This window comes from Rattus norvegicus, chromosome 10 (genome assembly GCF_021556685.1).
Source record: "Rattus norvegicus strain SHRSP/BbbUtx chromosome 10, alternate assembly SHRSP_T2T, whole genome shotgun sequence".
NCBI classification, from domain to species: Eukaryota; Metazoa; Chordata; class Mammalia; order Rodentia; family Muridae; genus Rattus; species Rattus norvegicus.
The window spans coordinates 99,047,238-99,059,990 of NC_141543.1; the positions used below are offsets into that span (position 1 = coordinate 99,047,238).

The 12,753-nt window shown below is 54.2% G+C and overlaps 1 protein-coding gene across 1 annotated transcript in view; it reads right to left on the minus strand.

Annotated features, from left to right (window-relative positions):
* The window catches only part of Cacng4 (calcium voltage-gated channel auxiliary subunit gamma 4), a 62,053-nt gene extending 51,141 nt beyond the window's left edge, over nt 1-10,912 (minus strand). The window contains exon 1 of the mRNA NM_080692.2: nt 10,452-10,912. Coding sequence (NP_542423.1) covers nt 10,452-10,671 — 220 coding nt within the window. The 5' untranslated portion in view covers nt 10,672-10,912. The remainder of the gene's footprint in view (nt 1-10,451) is intronic.
* Between the last annotated feature and the right edge of the window lie 1,841 nt (nt 10,913-12,753).

Sequence of the window (12,753 nt, forward strand, 5' to 3'; positions counted from 1 at the left end):
GCAAGGTTCAAACGCGGGTCTTGCGGACAGCCTCCAAGCTCTCTCCCTATCAGCGGGTTCACATGAGACTCTGAGAAGTGTCAGAACTGGAAGCATCAGGGAACAAGTCTAGCTTTTCACAAGTGGGGTGCACTCTCACTGGAGGGAGCTGGGGAATGAGGTGATAGCTTGACAAGACCTTTGTGGCTGCATGCAGGGCGAAGAAGACGCTGCCTGAATCCAGGTGGAAGTGCATGAGTGGGCAGGGCAGCAGCCCCATGCAGAGGGGAACTGGCTAGGCAGGGAGACAGAGGCTGTGTTCTAGAAGGAGCCCAGAGGACTGGCAAGTATCAAGAAATAGACTCTGCCCTGTCTCTGCAGTGGCCAGCGCCATGCTGGGCTCAAGGCAGAGCCCCTGAATCTTTGACGGAGGCTGATGACAACCCGTGGGAGAAGGAAGGGAGACTCCTCCAGCTGGCAGACAGCTTGCCCCACACCTCATGTGTGAGGCTCCTGCGTGCAAGCCTTTCCCTATCAAGGTGTGTTGGGGGCGGGGGAGCCAAGAGTGTTTCCGAGAAGAGGATTCTGAAGTCTCTCCGTTCCTGCTACAGTGCCTCGGGAAGCTGGAGGAGGAAGGGAAGCTGTATGGAGGAGGGTGACAGAGAAGGGAGGAGGCATGGAGGCAGGGAGGGGTATCATTTCCCAGCTGGGTAGTGGACTGAGCAAGTCAAGGAGGCTTAAGAGGTTAAGGGACCAGCTGAAAAGTGTCCAGATGGTTAGTGGCAAAATGGGGAGCAGCGCACAGCTCTGCCAACCCTCTTCAGTGTTCTCCATGCCCTAGAACCCAGCCATTCTTTATCTGCCCCTGTCCCAGGCACTGGGAATCACGACTGTAGATCTGGAGTTGATTTTTGGCTGACTTTGGCTCTAGGCGGAAGGATGGCTTTGACCATCCCTAGCTTCATCCCAGATGATGTCTTTCTGCTGCTGGATGTCTCAGTTTCTGCCTTAGCCATTAATTTTGGGGTTCTCAGCAGCCATCTGGAGCTTTGTTGCCCAGAGTGATGAGTTAGCTCCAATGACCTCCACTAAAGGGGCTCTGACTCATCCATCCCAAGACCCTGGTGGCCAGGAAGCTGACCAGGCAACCTCCCAGGTCAGCTTCGACATCTGGGAGATCTATTTCTTATGTGAACTTCCAAAGTTCAGGAATTAGGGCAAGGGGGAATAAATGTGGCAAGATACTTCAAATGAGTACAAGGTGCCAGGCACAAGGAAGGAAGGGCCTTTTGCGTGCTTCGTAGCATGACATTAGAACAACCTGAGGAGCTGATCTCACAACACTCTGATTTATATTAAGAAAATTGATAACCAGAGAGACTAATTTGTCTAGAGATACACAGCCGACAGGTGGCTGGGCTTAGACTTGAACCTGGATCCCTGTGACTGTTGTGCTATTGTAGCTTCTGTATGGACTGATGTGGGGAGAAAGGGTTATCTGTGATGAACTGTTGGGGTCTCGCCTCTGTCCCTGACAGCCAGGAGGTAAAAGGCTAGTAGTAGGTGAGACGGGCAGACTGACAATTTTTCTACTCATTCACTTCTTTCCTAGGCAGTGTGGAACTCTGCTGAGCCAAGAAGCTTCTTGAGCTCTCTGGCTCTTTCTCAGAGATGACAGCAATGGAGATGGCAGCAGGGACTAACAGACAGCACCTGCAGCAGGTGTGCAGGTGTACAGGTGTGCCAGTGTGCAGGTGTACAGATATTCAGGTGTGCAAGTGTGCAGGTGTACAAGTATTCAGGTGTGCAGATGTACGGTGTGCAGGTGTGCAGGTGTAGTGCAGGTGTGAGTTTGTAATCCCAGCAGTGGGGAGGCTGACAGGGAAGACAGCAAGAGGGCCTGGCCATGCAGCGAGACCACCATAAGGAACTAGAACAGTTTTGGGATGTAGCTCAGTGGTAGAATACTTGCCCAACATGTGCAAGGCCCTGAGTTCAAACCTCGGTATTGTCAAAAGCTGATCTGAGGCAAACTAGGCATGATAGTGTACATCTGTAATCCAGCACTTGGGAGGCAGAGGCAGGAGGATTAGGAGTTCAAAGTCAGCCTTGGTTACAAAGTGAGTTCAGCTTGGACTACAGGAGACTCTGTTTCAAATATCCAAGAATAAACAACTGAAATCTTGGTTACCAGAGAGACCCCTGGCCTTGGTCTGTAGACACTTTTGCATCTGTATGCCCCTACCTGTGAGACTGTGGCTTGAGGTTAGGGTGGGTGGGTTGTAGCTACAGTCAAGATCCAAACTCATGCTCCTATGAGGCCACCAATATCTGGGGAACATCCAAGTGAATGCCTGAAAATACCAAGGAGGGAGCTGACTGGGTATGGCTGAGAGTCCACTCTACTGTCTGGAAGCCAGGAGAGAGAGCCTGGGGTCTGGAAGGGACAGCACTGTATGAGTCACACAGACCTCTAGGCTGCACCAGAAGGGTCCTCTGTGTATGCTAGAGGCTGTCACCTAAATGGCTCTGCCTTTATGGCTATGACCCTGATGCATATATCATGGTGGCTGCTGTGCTGGGGACAGATCTAGCAGGGTGGCCTCTGCACTTACTCCAGCTCTGTGACTAGTAACCTTCGTCACTACCACGTGACCTTGGGTAAGTCACTCTGCTATGCTGGTCTTGGGTGTCCTTTGCCTGCTCTGAATGAGAATTAGGCTTCATCAGCAGTTCTCAGCACGGCTGAGGCCTCGTGCTGGGGTGGCACAGGCAGGGGAGCCTTGCTATTAATAAAGGAAGGAGCTGGGCACCTAAAGCTGATGTCAGGTCACCCCATTAATAGACTTGCTCCACCCATTGCTTGAGTTCCCTGTGTATCCCTGAAGGTTAGAGAATTGAGCAGAGCCTCTAGTTGGAGCCGGGCCTGTGTGCCTCCATCCCCACAGCCATCTGCCTGATACTCCCCCAGCCCGGTGGGACCAGTAGGACATTGTGACATCTGAAAACACTTTGTGTGGTCACAGTAGGAGGACTACTGGCTTCAGGTGGTTTAAGGTTGGGTTCCAGTTAAAGATCTTTCAACGAAAGGCAGTGACACAATACAGTCGTATAGGCCCAAACACCAAGTGCACACCGAGGATTAGAAATTCTGCCCTGCAGGGAGCAGCCAGTGGCGATGATGAGCCTTGGGGCTTGTCAGTTATCATGGGCTCCTGGAAGGTTCAAGCACCACTACTTAACTATGAACATGGAGGTTCGTGATGTCAAGAATCTGAGTGAGCCCTGGCTCTGATTTCCTACGATTTCTTCAGACTTCCTCCTTTCAGACACGGCACCATAGTCATCCAGCCGGCTGTGAAGCATCAGATCTGGGCCACAGCCTTGACTCTTCCTCCCCCTCTTCTCCCTACCCTTCCTTCTTAAGTCCTATCCCTGCAGTTGTCATTTGGTCCTAGAGACTCTAGTGTGGCCACCTACCGCAGGGTCCAGATGGGCCTCCTAGCTTATGAGGATAAAACATGAATTGTCTCTGCCGAGCATGTGTGTCGGGGTGCAGACCCAGCACTAGAGACGGGGAGGTAGCAGGATCGGGGTTCAAGTTCAACTCTGCCTATGCATTGAGTTTTAGGCCAGCCTGAGCTACATGAGAACTTGTCTTAGAAAAAATAAAAACAAAAAGCCATCTGATCCCTTGTGGGTCTCCCTGGGGTGCCCTCTCTGGGCTGTCCTCAGCCCACCTTGCCGAACTTCATCCACATCAGGTTTAGTTCAGCTGCGAGTGTGGCTGGACTGCAGTCTCTTCCAGGACACTTCTCTAATTCCATTAGGGAACAAATCAGCACAGAGTGTCAACCGCTCTGCTAGGAAGTGTGTCCTGTTTGTAACAAGAATCCGGGCCTCCCGGGTCTCAGGAAACCAGGTGTTTAGTGAGCATGTGCCAAACGGGTGGGTGGATAGACGGATGAATGGATGAATGAATGAATGAAGTGTGCCAGCAGGCAGGCAGCTTACATTTGTACAGCGCAGCCGAGGTGTTCTGAAGGAACTTAAAGCCCCTGTGTCTCCCACAGAAGCTCTCAGCTTTGCTCAACTTGCAAGTTAAGGCTGGGGTTCTAGTAGGTGAGAAGATTCCAGGTTAGCTGGACTCCACGTGTTAGTTCAGGAGACAGAGGACCGGCAGTCTGTCTTCAACACAGCGAGTTACTTCAGCCTGGCTGTGCTGGTCTTTGCCTTTCACATTTCTGAGACGCTGGGTCCTAGGACCAGAGGCCCTTTCCCACTCTGCCCTCCTGTGATCACTTGCATCAGAATCTGAGCTGCTTGGGGAGACTGACACAAGAGGGGTCTACTGTAAAGACCCGTGGACTGCACCATCACGCATATCTTAAGTCCGGTAGCACAGAGCTTCTTCAGAGCCAGCTGTGGTGGGAACCTTGGGCATCCCTTGGTCCAGGATCCACCAAGATGTGCAGCTTTTCCTTACTAAGTCAGCTGGTTTCCAAAAAGGGGGACTGGTGTTTCCTTTAAGGAGAGAGAAGGAAGAGGGCTTGGGATGCAGCTCAGCTGGGCCAGTGTTTGTCCAACACATGCAAAGTCCTAGGTTCAATCCCCAGCACCTGCATAAACAGGACATGGTGATGCACGCTTGTCTGTAATCCCAGCACTCAGAAGGAGAGGCAAGAGAATCAGGGGTCAAGGTCATCTTAGTATATTGAGTTGATGGCCAGCCTGGACTACATAAGATCCTGGTAAGAGACAGAGGGATGAGGGAAGGACAGACAGAAACAGAAGAGATGGAGGCCATCGGCATTGTCTGTAAGTATATAGATGAGGGAGGGTGCTTCCAAATGACAGGGGCGTGAATGACAGCTGCTGGGCAAGGTACGGGAAGAAACACACCCATCTTGGACTAGCTGTTGAGTGCCCCCAAATTCATATGATGGTGTCCTAATCTTCAGTGTGGATAGCAGAGCACAGAGGTGGGCTTGGTCATGATTAGATTTATCGGAGACCATAAGGAAGGGGTCTTCATGGTAGCCTCACCTCTCTTAGGCACCAACAGCCTCCTCCGACTGTTATGTGCGCACTTCAGGCAAGTGGCCATCAGCAGGTCAGGAAGAGCATTGCACCAGGAGCCCTGGAGCCCAGGAGCCCAGGAGCCCAGGAGCCCAGGAGCCCAGGAGCCCAGGAGCCCAGGAGCCCAGGAGCCCTGGAGCCCAGGAACTAGCCTCTCCCCTTCTGTCTTCCTTGACCTCTAGAACCATGGAAAGAGAAGGCTACTGCTTAAATGGCCTGCTTCTCGCATCTTTAATTATTCTTTTAGGTCAGCAGATTTGGTAAAACTTCCCCTTAGCTGCCCTTCTCCAAGCATCAGTGGTTTACATAAAGGAAGCTATAGCTGTTGGAAGGCGGAGGTGCCTACACTGAAGCTGATGAGGACGAGGAAAGGCAGCCCTGACACGGGAGCTCCACCCATCTTGAACCTCGGCTTCTCTATTTCTAAAAGACAGAGAATGAATATTTCCCTGAAAGTGTTGTTGGCGACTACACACCCCTGTATAAGTCTAAGGTAAATGGTGACGATTATCAACACCGAGGGAATGTGGAACCCAGAAACTGGCACCTCAAAGTCGTAGGGATGGAGGGCCTGCTCTGGCTACTACTACCACCCACCGTAGCCAGACGGGATGGGCTGTCTCTAGGTTAGTGCAAGACAAAGAAAAACGAACATGAGTGACAATGGTCCCAGCACAATTTGGGACCTTGCAGCTGCCGTAGAAACACTATTCTTTATACCCAGCCTCTCTGAGTGGTCTGGTTCGTCCCAGAGTGTGGTGTGAAGACCTTCTTCCCATCTCACCAGCCATGAAAGAACCCGAGGTATATGAGGAATACATGCCCCTCCCACCTATGGGGCTAGGATAGAGCTTAGGATAGCTGGGTCCTCTGGAGCAGACACCCTAGTTAGCTGCCCCCTTCTCACACGCAGGCTAACGGGGCTAGGAGATAGGTATTTTTAATACCTATTTTAGTGTGTGTGTGTGTGTGTGTGTGTGTGTGTGTGTGTGTGTGTGATTGGGCATAGATGTCATCATGTGTGTGTGCAGCTGTCATGTGTGTGTGGTTTGGGTGTAGATGTCATGTGTGTGTGCAGATGTCATGTGTGTGTGTAGATGTCATGTGTGTGTATGTAGTGCAGATGTCATGTGTGGGGTGCAGATGCAGTGTGTGTGTGTGTGTGTGTGTGTGCAAACATCATGTTTGTGTATGCAGGCGTCATGTGTGTGTGATGCAGATGTCATGTGTGTGTGCGTGTCACTGTGGAAATGAAGGTTTGGGGACACTAGTGACAAAGATTCTGGTCATCCGAGGGAGGTGAGTGTGACTAGGGCAAAGGATTTTGCCCATCCTCACTCTTTACGTTCTAGAACTTTATATCTTCTCCTTCCAGTGCCCAGCCCTCAGCCAGCACAAAAGAAACATAAGAGACGCCCCCGGTGTCAAGACTGTCTCGTGAGGGTTCTGTCAGAGTCGTGAGTGTGGGGGAGGCAGCTTCATCTATGGGTGACATGGTAGAGGGGCGAGGGAGGGAAGCATGTTGTTCAGCATGAGGTCTCTTAGGGGTTTGGGCCTCAGGAGCCTGTGTGTGTTTTGGGGTTCATGGTGGGTATGGAGTCTTGGCAGATGGTACTATGGTCCTGCTTCTGTGCTCAGGGTCTTCTTTTCCCTCCATGTCCAAATGGTACTTCGGTCTCTTGGGTGTCTGAGCAGGACAGGATCTACACCTTCCGCATTCCGAAATGACAAGAAATTAAACTAACATTCATTGACGATGCCTAGAGTGGAAACGACTTTATCTTCCTCCAGTCCACGGTCCACCCCTGGCCTTGTCCAGAGATAGACAAAGAGATGGCTAACGGGGTGAAGGTAGGGTGGGGAGGGCAGAAGAATGACGGGTAGGGACAAGCTAGCCCAGAACACAATGGAAGGAAAGCAATGGAGTCGAAAGTAGAGAGATTGAGAGACATACACACACAACGAGGGAGAAGAGTGTGTTATGCAATCTGTGCACCCGTTATACATCCTCGCTTCCAAATGCCCTCCTGCCAACCACCCAACCCTAGAGCTGGGCTCTCCTGAGTAGCCAGATACGTGGTTCTATTTTTAATGGCAACCCAGAAGCTGCAGGGGAAAGGGCAGGGTAACGTGGCAAGAAGAGCTTTGTAGTGATAGAGGCTCAAATCTAGCCCAGCTGCTTCCTGACCGCGTGTCTCTGGACAAGTCCAGAACTGTTCTCTCTTGCCTGCACACGGAGGTGAGGGCAGCACCTTGAGGTGCCGTGTGAACCTACTGCGGGCACTGTGTACCTGGGACTTCTGACATCTGTCCAGTGGAGAGCCAGGTGGGTGGAGGGAAGCCGGGTACCACAGTTGTCCCTGTCAGGTGTCTCTGTGGATGCCTTAGCAGAGAGGGTTGGCTCTCCAGGTCTGACAGGCAAGGAAACGTTCAGGAAATGGAACTGGCCATTTGGGAGTTGCCAGCAAACCCATCCGACTCCCCAGGCTGCACCTGGGGCATTCATTCACCGCCTGCTTGCTGCGGGAGTCCATGTTAGCCAAAGGGTTCCTCTTTTCAACTCTACCTCTTAATTTAGATGTCATGCTTGTGTGTGTGTGTGTGTGTGTGTGTGTGTGTGTGTGTGTGTGTGTGTGTGTGTGATTGGGCATAGATGTCATCATGTGTGTGTGCAGCTGTCATGTGTGTGTGGTTTGGGTGTAGATGTCATGTGTGTGTGCAGATGTCATGTGTGTGTGTAGTGCAGATGTCATGTGTGGGGTGCAGATGCAGTGTGTGTGTGTGTGTGTGTGCAGACATCATGTTTGTGTATGCAGTCGTCATGTGTGTGTGATGCAGACATCATGTGTGTGTGCAGACGTCATGTGTGTGTGGGTTGGGTGTAGATGTCATGTGAGTGTGTGCAGATGTCATATGTGTGTGCAGATGTCATGTGTGGTACAGATGTCCTGTATGTGGTGCAGATGTTGCTGGGGGGCAGGTGCAGATGTCATGCTTATGTGTTTGTAGGGGCTGCTAGAAAACAGGAAGAAATAGTGCATTTTTACCCACAAAAGCTAACAAAGTGGTAGCCACCCTTTGAAACACTTCTTGGTGTCCCCAGGGAGTAGCTCGAGGTTAACTGTCCTGTCCTGGTTTCAGCCCCTCGCCACGTGCTGGCTGGCATCACAGGAGGCATCAGGGGCTCTGGGAGCTGTCAGCTTCCATGCTGTGTTATGAGAAAAGCTGCCAGCTTCCGCCCAGTTATGGATTTGCACGTTGGACAAGGAATCTCGAACTAACTCTCACAGCCCTGGTACACTCAGTAGGTACAGCCTGCTCGCCCCTTAGAACCCCCCAAGCTTCAGGGAATAACAGAGGCAGCCCAGTTCTTTCCATGAAGTCCCCCAGATGGCTCCCTCTGCCAGGCGAGCCAGCTGCCCTGATCGGCTCAGGGCTCTCTGGATGAACAGTGAGTTCAAACGGCTTGAGGCAGCTGGCGAGATGCTAAGTGCAACATCAATCCTAATTAGGATGAGGGATTAATAAAGAAGGCATTGCAGTCATCATGCAAGCCAGCCTTGCGGGCGCTCAAGTTTCCCTTGGGAAACGGGAAAGGCCCCAGCTCCATGGATTCCTTGGGGCAGGGGTGGGAGGTGGCATGATTCCCTACACCACACAGGGCATCTAGTGGAGCCTGTGTGAGGTAGAACAGCTCTGCAGCCCTTGCTGTCTGTCTGTCTAACTCAGGTGCCGTGGCAGGTAGTGACGTGGGTACATTCTCCAGATGAGAAGTGTAGGTGTTCACGATCTGAGCAGCTGCATACCCAAAATTATGGTGGTTTTTTTTTTCAGAAGAAAAGTGGGGGGGTTGTCATCGTGGGCCCACCACTTCCTTTGTGAGGTGTGCTTCCCCCCTTAACTATTGATCTCACACTTCTGTCTTCTACAAACTGCCCAGAGCTAGCATAAAGCTCCCAAGTGCAGAAGCAGCCCCGATCTGGAATCGGAACTGGGGGACAGGGATGGACAGGAGTCCAGGGTCTGGTGGGGACAGAGGGGAGCATCACTAAGTAAAACCTCACAATGCCTCCTTTCAGATGACTCAAAACGCAGCCAGGAAGGGCTATCTTTCTGAGCCAGTCCCAACCTCCTGTCGCATCCCACCACACTTAGGTAGCTGAAAGGAGGAGAGGAAGGAAGAATTTCCTCAACCACCCAGGGGTGGAGTGCACACAGGAGAAAGGGTGACAGGGAAAGAAAGACGAAACACTACGCAAGGATTTTTGAAAAATTAAAGCAATGATCGCCAGTTCCTCTGTTCTGCCAAGACCAAGCAGCTGATCGATCTGACTCTATAACCTGGCAGAACCAGACCGCCCCTCCTTAGACACCTGTTAGTTCGAGTTTCACAGTTGGGCATGAGAGCGCCAGGAGGGCTAAGGAGCCTAATGCATTTCGGGCATCGGAGGTTTCTGCTTCGCACTCCTAGAAGCTGTCCCCACAGTCCAAGGGACCCAATCCCGATCTCTAGATGCATTTCAACCGCAGCACACCTCTAAAGTCTCTGCTTCCTAAGGGGTCATAGAGCCCCGCCCTGCTCTGACAGAGCGACCACGCCCCTCCCAGCCCACTCTTGGTCGGCTCTTGACTCCACGCTCCTCAGCGTGGTTCCTACGGAGGTCTCTTGCCGACTTCGTGCTGAGGGACAGTGATCTAGGGCTTGCTGCTTCAATTACGGGAGACGCGGCGTGGCTCCCCTCTTGTCCTCATCGCGCAGGGAGGAGTGAGTCTGTGGTCTCAAGGAACACGAGGAGGACCGACTGAGCTACCTGGCTCCCTCAGACTCGCTTGGGGCCCAACCTGTACCCAGCCCTTACCCCCTCAGTTGGGGGCTTGAAGTGAGCGCCTCGCTGCCCCGAGGCTCCCCGCCCCCGGCCGGCCCCGCCCCAGGATGGCCAGTTCCCATAGCAATCGCACAGACACCGGTTGCCAAGCAACCCCTCCCCCTCCTCCCGCGTCCGCTCTCCCCCCCCACCCTAGACTCCTCCCGCCCCCATGCCAGCCTCCACCTCCCCCAGGGGCGCCGGCGAGGCCCCTGGGGATCGCTCCGCTTTCGGGTTGCGCGCGCGTGCGTGAGTTTCTGTGTGTTTCATTGTGTCTGTGCGCGAGGGGGTGTGCGCGTGCGAGCCTAGAGTTTGTGGAATCGGTGTGTTGGGGAGGTACCCAGCCTGGAGGGACCCGAGGCTGCTGCACCCGTGTCCACTCGGGGATCCACCCTCCCGCCTTCAGGTTCTTTGTGTCTCGCGTGGAGCCAGCGCCGCGCCCACCCCTCCCCCGGCCCACTCCCCGGGGCAATGTGTGCGTGTGCATGTGTGCGTGTTATGTGCGTGCGCTGGGGGCAGGGGTCGTACCTTCGATGCAACACACCCGCCACAGTCCCGAATGGGTGAGGTCGCCGCGGGCGCGGCGGGGCGGGGGCCCGTCGTCCATGGTCAGGTTGGTGCCGTTGCAGATGTGCGCGCTGGAGTACAGCCAGTAGTCAGTGCCGATGGCGATGGCCATGAGCGAGAAGGCGGCGAAGGCTCCAGCCGTGGTCAGCAGCATCTGCAGCCCGCGGTCGCATCGCACCATGGTGGGCGCCTCATAGTCCGCCGCCCGCCGGCCCGGCCCGCCGCGCCCGCCCGCCCTCCTCCCTCGGCGCGCGGCTCCGGGGGCTCCAGGGGCTGGGGGGCCGAGGGCCGGGGGGCGGCGCCGCGCTGCGCGCTCCGACCCCGCGCCCCGGGCGTGCCTGCGCTCGGGTTGCGCGGGGCTCAAACTCCGAGGCGCGGCGGCGAGTGAGGGCTGCGCGGGCTACGCGGGCCGCCGGGCGGCTTGGCGGCGGCGGCGGCAGCGGCTGCGGCCGGGGGCTCCTCCCTCTCCGTCCGCCCTCCCCTCCGCTCTCGGCCCGCGCCCTCCGCGCCTCCACCCACCGCCCGCCGCCCGGCGCGCTCTCTCTCTCGGCGCCGCCCCTCCGCCTCGGGCCCGGCGCTCGCTCTCCCCCGGCCGGGATTTTCCCTCCCCTCGCTCCCCTCCCTGCGCTCACGCGCGCTCTCTTTTCTCTCCCAGGCTTCATTCACATTATTAGAGCGAAGGAAGCTGAGGGAAAGCAAGATTGGTTCCCTGGAAGGACCCCGGGGAAACTGCGTCCCCGGTCACCCCCTTTCCAATCCGGGACAGCCGGGATCTCTTTAGTCCCCGGGATTCTGAAGTCTGTGGAATGGGAATTGTATACCTTTTCCTCCTTTCCGTACGGCCTTGTGCCTCTACCTGGTTAGGAAGGTCTAGGGATGTAGAGTGAGACTCCTCTGGTTTCCAAAGGCCCCAGATGTGGGTCACAGACCGGAGACATTCTTTATGGGCCAAGCCAGACCTCCACTCCAACCCAAGCAGCCAAGGGATTCTAGCAGGCACTGGGAAGCTCTGGAGTTCTTCGGAGGGGGACTGAGAATGTGACACACTACAGTCACACTTCTGATAGCCCATTGCTGGTAGAGGCAGGAATCCTGCAACTGTTTTAGAGTCTTGTAGCCTCCCTGTCCAGGTGCTTCTTCTCCCTGTCCTTCTCGGAACCTTTATTTTCTTCTTCAGCCTAACCGGCTCTTCCTCACCTCCCCTTAACCCTGTCAGATTCTGCCTCAGGCCCTCGGCCTCATCGCTTAATCGTCTTCGGTGCTGGCAGGGTCCCAAGCTGGATTCAGACCTTGCTCCTTGGAGTCAGGCTCCTTTCTCACCTCCAGTTCCCCTCCTCCCCCGCAGGAGGCCTGAAACCCGCCGCGAGCTCTGGCCTTTTCTTACTTCTCCCCAGTGTTGCTGTTGTATCCTTGAGGGTTGTCCTGTGGGCTGCTATTCTGAACCCCTGGAACTCGAAAGAGATAAACGTAGAAAAGCTGCTGTCCTTGCAATTTTATTTCCCGGTGGCACCTTCCCAGCTCTCCTCAGAGAAAATGAATGACCCCAGCCTGGAAGCACTGTTCTTCCTCTCTGGAGAGTGTGAGCTCTCCCCTCGTCTAGGATGTATATAGCCACGTGTAGTAGCAGTGTGCAAATGTTTGCCCTGGGAAAATTATCTTTTGTTGGGAGAGGGGAATATAAACAAATAGAAAGAAATTTACAGAATAATGAAGTGTGAGACCCAGGCTGACTACCCCAGTCCGCATTGCTGGTTCTCTCCTCTGCCTTTGGGTGTGTCTGTTCTGCCTTCCAGAGTTTCAAAGGACAGAAGTCGTTGCTTTTCTTCCCTTTAAGAAAAACCCACTGTCGTCTAGGCTGGCATTCTGTATACAGCAAGTGCCTGATACAGGGCTGAATGGACTGGAAAGTATGTGATGGTTTCTCCTGGCTCAGAACAGGGCTGCTCACCTCTGTCTCCAGGAGCCTCCAAGACAAGCTCAAGGTTCTGTGCTGAGAGAGAGAGAGAGAGAGAGAGAGAGAGAGAGAGAGAGAGAGAGAGAGAGAGAGAAAGAGAGTTTTCTATCTCAGTTTCAGAGCTAATCCTTAACAGTCGGTCAACACAAGCAAACCTGATCTCCTCACTGCTGCTCTCTGAGGAAATGAGGTGGAGAGCACACCCTCACATCCCACAGCCAGAGGCACCTCTGTGGTCCTGAGAGTTCCATGAAGCAAGGCGCGACAAAGCACATCTGGTCTAGCCAGCTGCTGCTTACACAGGAATGT